General features: G+C 37.7%; 1 protein-coding gene across 2 annotated transcripts in view; it reads right to left on the bottom strand.

The window, feature by feature from the left end:
- The window catches only part of LOC145675987 (uncharacterized), a 53341-nt gene extending 41606 nt beyond the window's left edge, over positions 1 to 11735 (bottom strand). For both annotated transcript variants that reach the window (XM_081746819.1, XM_081746818.1), the window contains exons 1-3: positions 11641 to 11735; positions 8965 to 9123; positions 189 to 396 (exon numbers count right to left, since the gene is read on the bottom strand). In XM_081746819.1, coding sequence (XP_081602945.1) covers positions 189 to 396; positions 8965 to 9099 — 343 coding nt within the window. In that variant the 5' untranslated portion in view covers positions 9100 to 9123; positions 11641 to 11735. The remainder of the gene's footprint in view (positions 1 to 188; positions 397 to 8964; positions 9124 to 11640) is intronic.
- Between the last annotated feature and the right edge of the window lie 2182 nt (positions 11736 to 13917).

The following is a 13917-nucleotide window of genomic DNA, read 5'->3' as shown; positions in this document are numbered from 1 at the left end:
CTTTGTATTTATTTTTATTTGTCTTTTCTATCGACACACATATACTCCCAACGGTGACCTACGTATAACTTGCAACTTTCCTTCCACTTTGACTATAATTTTTTGTTTTATGAGAAATTTTTGTAAGCTTTATTGCAAAATACTTGGAAACAATACAATCTACTAGCATATTTGGTTTCTTCCTTTACCTTCATTGTTTTCAGGACATCCTCCCCTTACGGCGCCATTAATTCTCCAGGCTGAAAGGATGATGAGCTGGAGTAACGCCATGTCAGTGGTTACAAAATACAGAATTTCACCCTGTTTGAAACCTCTTCTATATAGAGCGCTTCCAATCTTCTGTGTATAAGGCTCCACTTCATTAAATAATACACTTGTTTCGTGAACTGTATCTATCTGCAAAATAATAGACCAGTTAGTATTAAATTCTTGTTTGATTATATGCATATCTTAGATTAAATTGATATAATATGTTGTGAAATAAGTTTACAGCTAACAAAATAGCAAACGCTGCAACGTTTCGATACCGTAGCAGTATCTTCATCACACACAATAATACTTCTCCGATGTTTCTCATTGAAGCACTTTTTTTTAAATAAATACACGGTGTTTCAAAATAACACCGACAACATTTAGGAGGTGATTCCTGACACCAAGTGAAGACAAAGAGTATAGACCAATCTGGGTGCACAAAAGTTGATACATGAACTCAAGTGTTGCAAATATTTGAGCAAGAAAGAACAAACGAATTTCCTGATGCATTAAAATATGTACTCAGGTGCACAATACGAGCTTTCCTTTGTGTGTATATACATTATGTGATCAAAAGTATTCGGACACCTGGCTGAAAATGACTTACAAGTTCGTGTCGCCCTCCATCGGTACTGCTGGAATTAAATATGGTGTTGGCTCACCCTTAGCCTTGATGACAGCTTCCACTCTCGTAGGCATACTTTCAATCAGGTGCTGGAAGGTTTCTTGGGGAATGGCAGCCCATTCTTCACGGAGTGCTGAAATGAGGAGAGGTATTGATGTAGGTCGATGAGGCCTGGCACGAAGTCGGCGTTCCAAAACATCCCAATTTTTTCTATAGGATTCAATTCAGGACTCTGTGCAGGCCAGTCCATTACAGGCATATTATGATCGTGTAACCACTCCATCACAGGTCGTGCAGTATGAACAGGTGCTCGATCGTGTTGAAAGATGCAACCGCCATCCCCGAATTGCTCTTCAACAGTGGGAAGCAAGAAGGTGCTTAAAACATCAGGACTCTGTGCAGGCCAGTCCATTACAGGCATATTATGATCGTGTAACCACTCCACCACAGGTCGTGCAGTATGAACAGGTGCTCGATCGTGTTGAAAGATGCAACCGCCATCCCCGAATTGCTCTTCAACAGTGGGAAGCAAGAAGGTGCTTAAAACATCAATGTAGGCCTGCGCTGTGAGAGTGCCATGTAAAACAACAAGGGGTGCAAGCACCTCCAAGAAAAACACGACCACACTATAACACCACCACCACCGAATTTTACTTTTGGCACTACACACGCTGACAGATGACGTTCACCAGGTATTCGCCATACCCACACCCTGCCATCGGATCGCCACATTGTGTACCGTGATTCGTCACTCCACACAACGATTTTCCACTGTTTAATCGTCCAATATTTACGCTCCTTACACGAAGTGAGGCGCCGTTTGGCACTTACCTGCGTGATGTATGGCTTATGAGCAGCCGCTCGACCATGAAATCCAAGTTTTCTCACTTCACGCCTAACTGTCATAGTACTTGGAGTGGATCCTGATGTAGTTTGTAATTCCTGTGTGATGGTCTGGATAGATGTCTGCCTATTACACTCTACGTCTCTCTTCAACTGTCGGCGGTCTCTGTCAGTCAACAGACGAGGTCGGCCTGTACGCTTTTGAGCTGTACGTGTCCCTTCACACTTCCACTTCACTAACACATCAGACACAGTGGACCTAGGGATGTTTAGGAGTGGAAATCTCGCGTACAGACTTCTCACACAAGTGAAACCCAATCACCTGACCACGTTCAAAGTCAGTGAGTTCCGCGGAGCGCTTCATTCTGTTTTCTCACGATGTCTAATGACTACTGAGGTCGCTGATAATGAATACCTGGTAGTAGGTGGCAACACAATGTACTTAATATGAAAAAGTGTTTTTCGGGGGGTCCGGATACTTTTGATCATACAGTGTATATATAATTAGTTTTTAGTGTATCAGAAATACTAAAATAAGGCAAATTGTAGTCAACAAAGTAAAAATGCAAATGTTTTCGCTTCAGACAAACTTACAGCTTTTTAAGAGTTGAATTTGAAAAGATCGGCATGAAGTAGTCATGGCATCGTCAAGGAAATCTAGCTATAAAAAGAACTACGACATATGATCTGACTCAAAAACATTTACTCGGTTAAACTTCTATCTGATTTTCTCTATTCAAACACAGCGAACTCGAGTCATTTCTAAAGTGGTTGTTCATGAGTGATGATAGTCGATTACGCTGGACTACAAGGTGCGAAAAATATTGTGGTCGAGTAAGGAGATACTCCACGGCCCACACTGACTCCCATGTGCATTTGATGGAATTGGAAAGACATCGTGCATCATGAGCTTTTGTTGTCGCGCAGAACGATAGACTCGGATATGAATTATCGACAATTAGTGCAAGTGCACCTACCAATTCAAAAGAAATGGCCGGAACTGTTCAGCAGAAAGAGTGTCTTATACCATTCTGGCAACGCCAGATCACATACATTACATATTTAATAACATATCAGAAATTGAAAGAATTGAGCTGGAGGATTTTAATGCATCCACCATATAGCCCGAATGTGGTACCGTGAAACTATATTTTATTTGTCTCTGTTGAACTGCCTGAGTGGTGTTAAGTTAGTTTCGAAAAAGGTGTGTGAAAATTACGTATTTTTTTAAAATTCAGAAATCACCGAAGTTGAGTTGAGTTTATTTTCAGTTTAACATCCCTTGAGTTTATTTTCAGCAGCAAGGCTATATGAGACGGGACCTACTGATTAACGTGGAATTCGGACCACATGAACTCCCGCCGGGAATCGAACCCAATCGAATCGCCGGGGGTCTCCCACGCCAAAGGCGCGTACGCTAACCGCTTAGCCACGAAGGAGCACGAGTTCTACAGAAGTTCTAATAAGACAATATTATGGTGTTGCCGGAAAAATTACAGATGGTCGTCGAACAAAATGGTGCACAGAGTTTTATAACGTTATTTTCCTTATTTATAATAAATGTATTCTTAATTTTGATCTTCAAAGGTTCAATTCTTTCTAGACAACTTTACGTACGGTTTTTATACATTTCTTCTTACCCTTAGTACATTTATATTAGCAAAGATATTCTTTTATTTACCGGTATGCAGTTTACAAAAATTAACACCGATAAACTTTGCAATCTTTATGAAATCCAAATAAAATACTCAAGTATTATGTTTTGTGTTGCAATATAAGTAATTCTACAATCTCATTGTTTACTTCCATTTAAGGCGGACTTACTAGCTTCAAAGATCAACGTTTAAGTACCTTGCTCGTATTTATGCAATTATTATGAAATTTATTTTTAATCGTCGCGTCTGTAATGAGATTAAGATGAATGGATACTTTCCTGGTAAGTAACAAATGAAAAAATAATCAGTATTAACAAGTGTCACGTGTTTCGAGAAATGATAATTAAACATCATTTTCTAATTTATATATAGTGTGTACGTAAAGTTGCATAACTCAAAGTTTGATTACGCATATCTTTTGAACCAAGAACAATAAAGGCATGAGACTTGAAGCAAATATAAGCGTGTTATATGTAGATAGTTTTGAGATCGTGGCCAATGTTGGAATTTGTAACGTTTTTGTGTAGTGACGAAAGAAAGTACCGAAAGTGTAAAATGAGAAACATGTACAAACTGAAGAAAATCAATATTCAGTTACAGAAAAATGATTTCCTGGGGGAGAAATCCCTGTGTACAGTGGCGTATTTACGTTTTTGTTTCGGTCGGGGAGGGGGGGCTTTGCCTGAAAATGTGAAAATTCTGCAAGATATTTCATATACTTTATTATAGTAAGTAAGATTTCGGGGGGAGGGGCTTAAGCCCGGAAGCCCCTCCTAAATACGCCACTGCCTTTGTATATGTGCAATATGCATCAACATTTATCCATTGGTGCAAAAATGTGACAAAGTTCATACAGTGTTGCCATGTAAAAAGGATATTTATTGCAAGTCTGTTTTTTTTAACAGAAACGCGGCCCCTACCAACACTGTTGTTGTAAAATTACTGCAACAGGTGTGTTTTAGATTAATTAATGATAAGCAATGAGAATTTGAACATAATATGATAAAAAAAATTTGCGATAAAAATACCCACCTGGCAGCTGGCATAAAAACTCAGGAATCTAGCCCTTCCCCAGTATTTTGAGTGACAAAAGTAATTCAAGCTATTATTTATAAATTTTTGAAGGTTTATAGTAAACTCATTATATAACTATCATAGACTGGGTTCTGGTTACCTCCCCCCCCCCTTAGTTTTAACCTTTTCGATCCGCTACTGTGTATGCGTGAAATTTTCTTCTGTCAATTTAAATTTTACTTCATCTCACCTTTGATGCATAAAATGAAACCCTGTCCACTTTCCTTTCTTATCGTATACTTCTTAGCTTTTGTTTTAGGAGTACACGAAGAACTGTAAAACACCCATTATACATTTCTTTCTTGATAATGGCAGGGATTAAAATTGAAGGGAAGCCTGAGATACCTTCATCAAATTTCCCAATTAAAACTAACCGGCGTCGGTCTGAAGCACAGATAAATTAGGTGAGTTTGAATGGAATGTTCCCTTTGACGTTCGGTGGGAATCTTACATCACTAAGGAGTTTTTACCAAAGTCACGCGTCTAACGTCACAAACTCCATACACGTCCAGTAAACAATCTGAGGGTACCCAGATAGAAGGTAATGCGTTGTTAAATAGGATGATATGTAAGTTCAGCATTGATAATATACACAATTTCGAGTGGCTTTTCTTTCGTACACTGGGACATTCTGTACAACAAGCCACAAAATAACATTAACAGTGTATCTAGGTTACAAAGGCCGAATGAACGTACCATTCCCCATTGATTTCTCAAATTTCGTTCCGATGACACATTAGTATAAAGTGGGTCCAGTGGTCACTGACCAACATCCAGGAATGTCATTGAAGATTTTGCTTGGGGGGGGGGGCAAGACCCCTTGGTATAAATACAATTTCGTGTTTTTTCCTGCCTGCCTCCCTAAATGACGCCCCTGCCAACATCATGTTTAGATGAGCTACGGTCAGCACAGTCGAAGCGCCTCCTTGGAGAAGTGTTCGTGGCATTTCAGATGAGTTAGGCATACATCACAATACTGTCATTAGGCGATTTCGTGAAATCAGCAAGATGAAAAAGTTAGGACTCGTGGGTGCTACATGAATTGATACATCTCAACAAGAACCTCCATCGGAGGGTATTTAGTTCTCTGAGTGTAAAGGAGCCCATACACTATCGGTTTAACTGAAGGAAAACCTAATCGTGACTCAGACTGAAGGAAAAACTGTGCGAACTAAATGAATACGTTCAATTCAGTCAGTTCTTCATGCGGTTATTTGGACTGAAGAACGGTTATTTTGGACTGAACAAACGAACCGCCTTTTGCCACGATAACTGTGTTATTAACTGAAGGAAACACACAGTTGTCTCAGTACAGGGCCTGTTATCATGGAAACTTGTAAAAGCTAGGCAAAAGAGGGGAGGCATTCTTTCGGCCAATGGAAATCTGTTGATGATAATATGTTTCTATGATAATATCATTCCTTATTATACAATTCCCGCTTTTTCCTTCTTTTTTTCAAGGCTTTTTGAGCTAGAAATGAAACTGCAATGAAACAACAAATAGCTGCTTTTCTTCTGTTGCTCTCATAATGGTGTCTATCTGCTGCGAAGACGTACACAAGACGGCAATGCTTGTAGAAAAAAAGAAGTGTACTCCACAGAACATCTGATGAAACTGAAGGAACTGAAGGACTGAACTCGATTAAATCACGGTACTCCACACACTATCAGTTCAGTTGATCGTACGATAGGTTAAGTCAATTTCTAGCTCAGTTGGACTGATCAGTTAAAACTGATAGTGTATGGGATATATAAGGAATTACCAGGAAAGCTTCTTCTGCAACGGATTATTATTTTGATGGAAATTGGATGTCGTATGATAACCATAAATGGCCAGGACTTTGATTGGATCTTAATCAAAGCCCAAAAGGGTTCCATAACCACTAAATGTTGCTTCTGGTATGTTAAACATTTGTAGAGTTGATCCATCATGCCCTTCTCCGTCAAGATGAAACCATCTCTGTGGATCGTTACAGTGGGGTTAATCCATCATGTCTTTCTCTGTCGAGGGGAAATCCTCTCTGTGGATCGTTACAGTGGGGTTGATCCATCATATCTTTCTCTGTCGAGGTGAAACCATCTCTGTGGATCGATACAGTGGGGTTGATCCATCATGTCTTTCTCCGTCGAGGTGAAACCATCTCTGTGGATCGTTACAGTGGGGTTGACCCATCATTTCTTTCTCCGTCGAGGTGAAACCATCTCTGTGAATCGTTACAGTGAGGTTGACCTTCATGTCTTTCTCCGTCGAGGTGAAACCATCTCTGTGGAACGTTACAGTGGGGTTGATCCCTCATGTCTTCCTCTGTCGAGGTGAAACCATTTCTGTGGATCGTTACAGTGGAGTTGAGCCATCATCTCTTTCTCCGTCGAGGTGAAACCATCTCTGTGGATCGTTACAGTGGGGTTGGCCCATCATCTCTTTCTCCGTCGAGGTGAAACCATCTCTGTGGATCGTTACAGTGAGGTTGATCCTTCATGTCTTTCTCCGTCGAGGTGAAAGCATCTCTGTGGATCGTTACAGTGGGGTCGATCCCTCATGTCTTCCTCTGTCGAGGTGAAACCATTTCTGTGGATCGTTACAGTGGAGTTGAGCCATCATCTCTTTCTCCGTCGAGGTGAAACCATCTCTGTGGATCGTTACAGTGGGGTTGGCCCATCATCTCTTTCTCCGTCGAGGTGAAACCATCTCTGTGGATCGTTACAGTGAGGTTGATCCTTCATGTCTTTCTCCGTCGAGGTGAAAGCATCTCTGTGGATCGTTACAGTGGGGTCGATCCCTCATGTCTTCCTCTGTCGAGGTGAAACCATTTCTGTGGATCGTTACAGTGGAGTTGAGCCATCATCTCTTTCTCCGTCGAGGTGAAACCATCTCTGTGGATCGTTACAGTGGGGTTGATCCATCATGTCTTTCTCCGTCGAGGTGAAATCATCTCTGTGGATCGTTACAGTGGGGTTGACCCATAATGTTTTTCTCCAGCAAGGCAAAGCTATCACAGCGGATCATTACGGTGTTGAACTTCAGTAAGCCCATTGCAAACTCCCTCTGAAGTATCTAGCATCCAAGAATATTCAGAGACAGATGCACTTCATGTTTCGAAAGAAAGAACCCAAAACTTCAGATCAACAAACCTACTAAAGACCTCTGCACAGGGAATCGAATGTAGAAGCATGAACACATAAAGGATGGGGTCCAAATTGTCATTGACATTACGAATGTATGAAATCTTTCAAGTAATATCATAAATAAAATACCAACTGATACGCAAGATTAGAGTTGTTACTCAATAAATTTAAGATTTATATATGTATATCCCATGTCCCTACGGCAAGAAAAAAAGGTGTTTGTAGTAGTTTCCTTACAAATAATTAAAAAAAGAAATAATTACAAAAGCTTTTTTAACTTCGCGCTTCAGCCTCGAGTAGCAATTTATGAAATGTTCCCAGACAGAATTTTTTAACATGCTTAAGCAGTGTTGCTAACTTCAGCAATGTTTTTCATATCTCCGGAACGGTTTGAGATATCGAAGCGCTGTAAACGGCAATATAATTTAAACGTCCATTGCAAATTAGACAAGTAACTAGATATAATACTTACCTAAGCATGTTTTCGAAATAAAACCTTTCGAAAATATTCAATTATTTAAGCCGTTGTAACTTCGTTCCTATTCGTTCGAAACAAGTCATACCATGACCATGGTATCCAACACTAAGGTACTTTCTATGTATATTATCCTGTCCATTTCCGTTGTGTTGTATGAGGCAGAGGCTTCCAAACTTTGGATCTTTGTGATGCTAAACACCAAAACTATCCCAAAATCTATTACAAAAGCTTTGCTTTAGTTATTACAAAAGCTTTAGTTGGCAACACTGAATTATAAATGCGGTATTTTAAGTTTTCGTTTGAAATGTAGATTTGAAATATGTAATAATCAGACGTAGTGCCATTTGAAAAGAAAACACAATTTTATATTAAGTTGGCCACACTGATTGTTGGGAGTAAAATGAAATGAAATCTTTCAGTTTTACGTTCCACGGTTATGCCAGTTAGGCTAAAGGAGACGGTCATGATGAGAAATGAATGAAACGGTGGAATGAAGAAAGTAGGAGGAAATGGGAAAATCCCGGGAAAACTCATGAGCACGGTGTTTGTCCACCACAAAGTCCACACGGCGCGAGCTGGGATCGAACGAGGGACCCCAAGCACCAGAGGTGAACGCTGTACCACTGAGTCACCGTGCCCCCTTGTTTGTTGCTTGTTTCTGTTTAAAAATACTTGTGCCTTAAAACACTGTTCTCTTCTGTTTGTCTTCGAAGCTTTTGCATGATTTGTGTGCTGTAAACTAGAGGGAGGGGAGAAAAAGTCAACAGTCAAGCGTATTGGTAAGAGATTTACTATTCTGAGCAGATATGCTTAAGCTAAAGGTAAAATATTTATTTCTTTGAGTGTACAAAGCCTGAAATTTTTAGTTTTCAACCTGGAATCTTCGTACCCAGATATACAAAACAACTTACCACCCATGTCTGGTTTCCTGTCCTTTCCACGTGTTTCCTAAGATTTTGTAAAATATATTCGGCTACAGGTATCTTTGGAATGGAATCTTCTATGTTAATGGAATGTATTGAAGTAAACACATGATCTGAAGCCATTATTTACTTGTACTTCTGTAGTACCTATAAAAGAGGAAAAATACATTTTTATATATTTCACAATTCTGGTAGCGCCACGCAAGAATCGTTGCCAGTGCAGGTGAATTTCGCATTCCCTTCAAAACTTTTTTGTCACAGTATATCGGGCAAGATAAATTTTCTTCGTCTATTTGAAATGAAATGAAATCTTTAAGTTTTACGTCCTACGCTTATGCCGCCTAGGCCAGCGTTTCCCAACCTTTTTCAACTTGCGGCACACTACTTGTGTAACTTGAATTCTCGCGGCACACTCATAGATATTATTATTATTATTATTATTATTATTATTATTATTATTATTATTATTATTATTATTATTATTATTATTATTATTATTATTTGCAAATATAAAATACCATGGTATTTTTTTCTGTGATTACTGATCTCCTTCTAACAGAGATGAAAGCTCGATCACTGGTTTTCCCCTACACTAATTCATTATGCTTATTTTTTATTATAATTTTAAAATAGAAAACAATTGCAATGAAATATAGGATTCAGATTTTTAAAAATACGCTTTCTTTTTCGAAAACTGTATCCAACCTTTCACTAAGAAAGAAGATCGCTAAGTAACGAACGAACAAACAAATGTCTTGTACTTTTAACTTTGCTGTTTCAACCAAAACCGGTGCATATTATTGCAATCACACAGCTTGCGATACGTCGAAGTCAAAACACACCTGTTGAACAAAGTGTTGTTCTGTCATTCACGTGCTAATGAATGTTCTACGGACGTTCACTTGACGCGTACCGTACAAGTGCTTCCATTTCTCGGTGTCTATGACTCTCAATTGAAGCGTAACATAGTAGCTAACCGTGGAAATGTGTACGAGCCAAAATACTGTCTGCTACACAGTAATAGATGTAGAATAATATATTACAATTACAGTAATTTTGGAATGAGATCTTGGGAGGTGGCTGCAGGGCTCACAGTAATGTGAAATACAAAAATATATATTTTTTCCTATGTCTTGCAATTTGGTTGCTATAGAATTAATAATTTTGTTTCAATTTCCTCGCGGCACACCAGCGGTCCATTCGCGGCACAGCAGGGTGCCGCGGCACACCGGTTGGGAAACGCTGGCCTAGGCTAAAGGAGACGGTGATGATGAGAAATGAATGAAGAGGTTTAATGGAGCAAGTAGTTTGGTTCGATTTAGTTTAACGTCCCACAGTTATCACACGTCCCTCGCATTTTAGTTTAAAGTTTCTTTCCGGCTTTTTCTATTTCTTTTGAAGAATGAACGTATAACCCTTCCACTCTTTTACATCCCACGACGTTCTTCAACTTTTAATTCTTTGTTTTATCAACTCATCTGACTAAGAAAAGACCACTATTCTTGTATCCAACCTTTTCTTGGAGGGAAATACAATTTCTTGAAAAGCCAGATATTCCTAATCTTACCCATTCACCTCATCAGACGTGAAAAGTAGGGTTCAAGACATGATTTGAATGTTTGTATATCGATGTTAGTTTTCCTGATTGTTTCTAACATATTGACGGAAGCTTGTATAATTAATAATACTATCTTTTTCAGTTAAAATAGCGTATATTATATTTCATATTTTATTAAGTAAATTGCCAAGAGCAACTTAAGTAGGTACTATCCCTTTGTACTATTAAAGAACGAAAGTGTAAGAAGAGATTTGATTCCTTGCTCATGAACATCTTAAAATTCTGTTTGGAAAATTGTGTGATAAGATTATTTAATAACAAATTTGCAAAACAAATAAATAAAAAGGATAATATTAATCATAGTAATGAATAATGAGGCTTGTTTTGCAGAAGTTATATTGAAACTGGGGATTAATGAACAACTTATATTTTTAATTCCATACATGCCATTATATGTATGCTATTATTCTTGGACAATGAAAGACAGTAAATACTACAAGCATATACTACAACATATAAAGAAACACGAAATTGCGATATTAATTGCTTTGAATTGCAATTAAAACGCAATTCCTGTAGCTTTTCTTAACTCTACGGGAAGACGAATAACCAATACGTACACACGCAACGGCAAATATTATATGGCAACATTTTTTCTATGAAGCAGTAATACATACAAAAATTTTACATTTCCAAATGAAACTATATACATTAAGGGGTCACTTCAAAAAAGTGGGGGCAACTACCCCCTCTTGCCCCCCCCTAATCGCCGCCCCTGAGCCTCACCAATCTCTCTAATGTGCAGTTTTCTACGTATATTTCCTCTTTTATCACTGAAGAAGGGTACTGGCCGTCCTATCCTTGCGTTACTGCTAAATAGCTTTCTCTATAACTATTTTAGGCAAGTGAATTAGATTGTATCGTTGGAACATTCAAATAGACAAAATTGATAAACGTTACTAAATTTCTTTTTTAGACAATATTATGGTGTAACCTTAGATAAAACATGTTACGTGTTTAACCGTAAGCACCAAGATTAAATTAACGTTAGAAACACGTAAATTAAAAACCCCGGTACACAAATTAATGAATCGCCTTTAACTTACCTTGACTAATCCTTACACAGTGTCTTACTTCAGAATAAAAATGACCAGATATAAGTTATTTATTATAAAACGGACATTATTAAAGAGTTATTGCTCAATCTTATCAGTATTGGCTTAAGACGTTTCTACTTTTGATAGCATTTGTGCGTACCACGATAACGTGCTCTGATTGCAAATCTCAGTCAGGTATCTCAAGAGTTAGATTATTGTACCAGGAAGTCTGGTAACATTGCGACATCTTCCCATTCTTTCCACGTGAGACATAAAGAATCTATTAAAATTTGAAGGTGATAGAAACAAAAATCTTAAAATTAGCGTCCTGGTTTAATCTTCAGATACCCCAGCGGGATACAAATGTACCCCATGCATATGGTTCACTGTATATTTTATGTTACAGACACCCAAAGTTGAGTAGCTTTCTTTACATTGTGGATCGAATTGTAAGGAAACTTATTTTCTCAATAACAATTATGTTGTAAGGTGACTTGCTTACGTATGTAGCTAAAATTACACTGGGATGTACACTCATGTCCAAAATTATTGTCGCATGTCTATAAATATGTTGTTGTAGGAATATAATTTGATAATGAATTCGCCCGGTATTTCTTATAAGGTTAGCATGTGTATAATCAGCAAAGAGATGTATATGGAAAATTTCATGTCAAAAGAGCAGTAAATAAGAGCAATGAAACGGAAATAAAATTTTCTTATCTATTTAGCAACATTTAGTTTCAATCATTCTAATTTTCGTGTTTATAATTCTTTTCCAATGAAAATTTACCACAAATATACATTTCCCGATTATACACATAGTATCAGTATTAAAAGTACCCTGCAAACTCATTATCAAATTATATTCTTACAAGAAGACAGTTATAGATATGCGACAATCATTTTGGACATGAGTGTACATTTGTACCCTCCTTGGGTATCTATGTTACCATATCTGTCTCAAATATTTTATTGTTGTATTTTATTATTGTAAAGAGCAAAATAAAAAAATAGATATTATTAGAGCCTATTGCAATATATTATTGCAATATTTAATTCATATTGCAATATTGCTGCAACCTTTCCTGCAACAAAATATTACGAAATGAATACAGTTCTATAGCGTACAAACAAAATTGCGTTTCGCTAACCTAACCTACCTAAAGTAACCCTAAACTAACCTACTCTAACAAAACCAACATTACCTAACAAAGCACAACGCAGGATACCAATATTATCGATGTCACAAATAAGGATGTTTCAAATTGAAAAAAAAAAATTGGGATACACCTGTACCCTTGTTGGGAATCCGGAGTTAAAAGAAAAAATCATGAGTATCCGAGGGTTAATACTCGGATATTTTTGAGCAGGGCTGGACTTAAGCTGATTAGACCGATTGCTTCGAATCGGGCCCTGCGCCTTAGCTGTATAATGTAATCCACTTTCGCTTGTCAAATACGCACAAAATTACATTGCAATTTAATGATTTCCTTCACAATCCCAGTGGCTATGGCATCTGAAGAAAAGAGTTTTTCGAGTTGAAACTGGTCGAAACTTAGTTGAAAATAGTTGGAGTTTAAACTTAGACTAAATATAAAGGAAAATTAACTTTTATAATCATAAATAATATAATATAACTCGTTTATATTTTATGAATATTAAGTGATTTTAGAAGTTCGAAAAATATAATTTGTTATCAACGGTACATTTAAATTTTCATGTCTTTTTCGAAGGTAAATAAATACCTATATTCCACCTCTTCGGTAATAGTTCAACCGTGAGATTAAAACTTGCGATTTTAATTTAATTCATTACATGACGACATACAATAATCAAATTTAGCGCAGTTACAGACATTAGGAGTCCAAGTTTAATGGAGAAAGCAGAGGTGTTGCCACGGGGGGCCCATCGGTGTCAGTCCACTCCAAATGATTTCCTGGCTCCCCCAAATGACCAACTTATAAAACATTATCGTAAGTTTACCTCAAGTCGGTCATTTAAAAATAACAAAATTTACGTGTAATTAATAATTTACGGTAAATTATTTGCCGACCTTTAACGATCGAAAAACGTATGATATCTCTTACGTGTAAGGAATGAGCAAATGCACAGCTTGTTACTACATCTACTACAATTTTCAGTATTTTTGTGTGTTTTTTTAGTACATTGTAGCTGACCCCTCCCCTCAAAAACAACGGTTCCCTCCTAGATAAAACTGCTGGCTGTACCCTCGTGGAGAAAATAAGACATTCCTTGAGCTGGTAACATGAAGGGATTTGATGTTAA

The sequence above is a fragment of the Thermobia domestica genome, chromosome 18 (genome assembly GCF_964235325.1).
Source record: "Thermobia domestica chromosome 18, izTheDome1.hap1.1, whole genome shotgun sequence".
Classification (NCBI taxonomy): domain Eukaryota; kingdom Metazoa; phylum Arthropoda; class Insecta; order Zygentoma; family Lepismatidae; genus Thermobia; species Thermobia domestica.
This window is presented reverse-complemented; position numbering and strand designations above follow the sequence as displayed.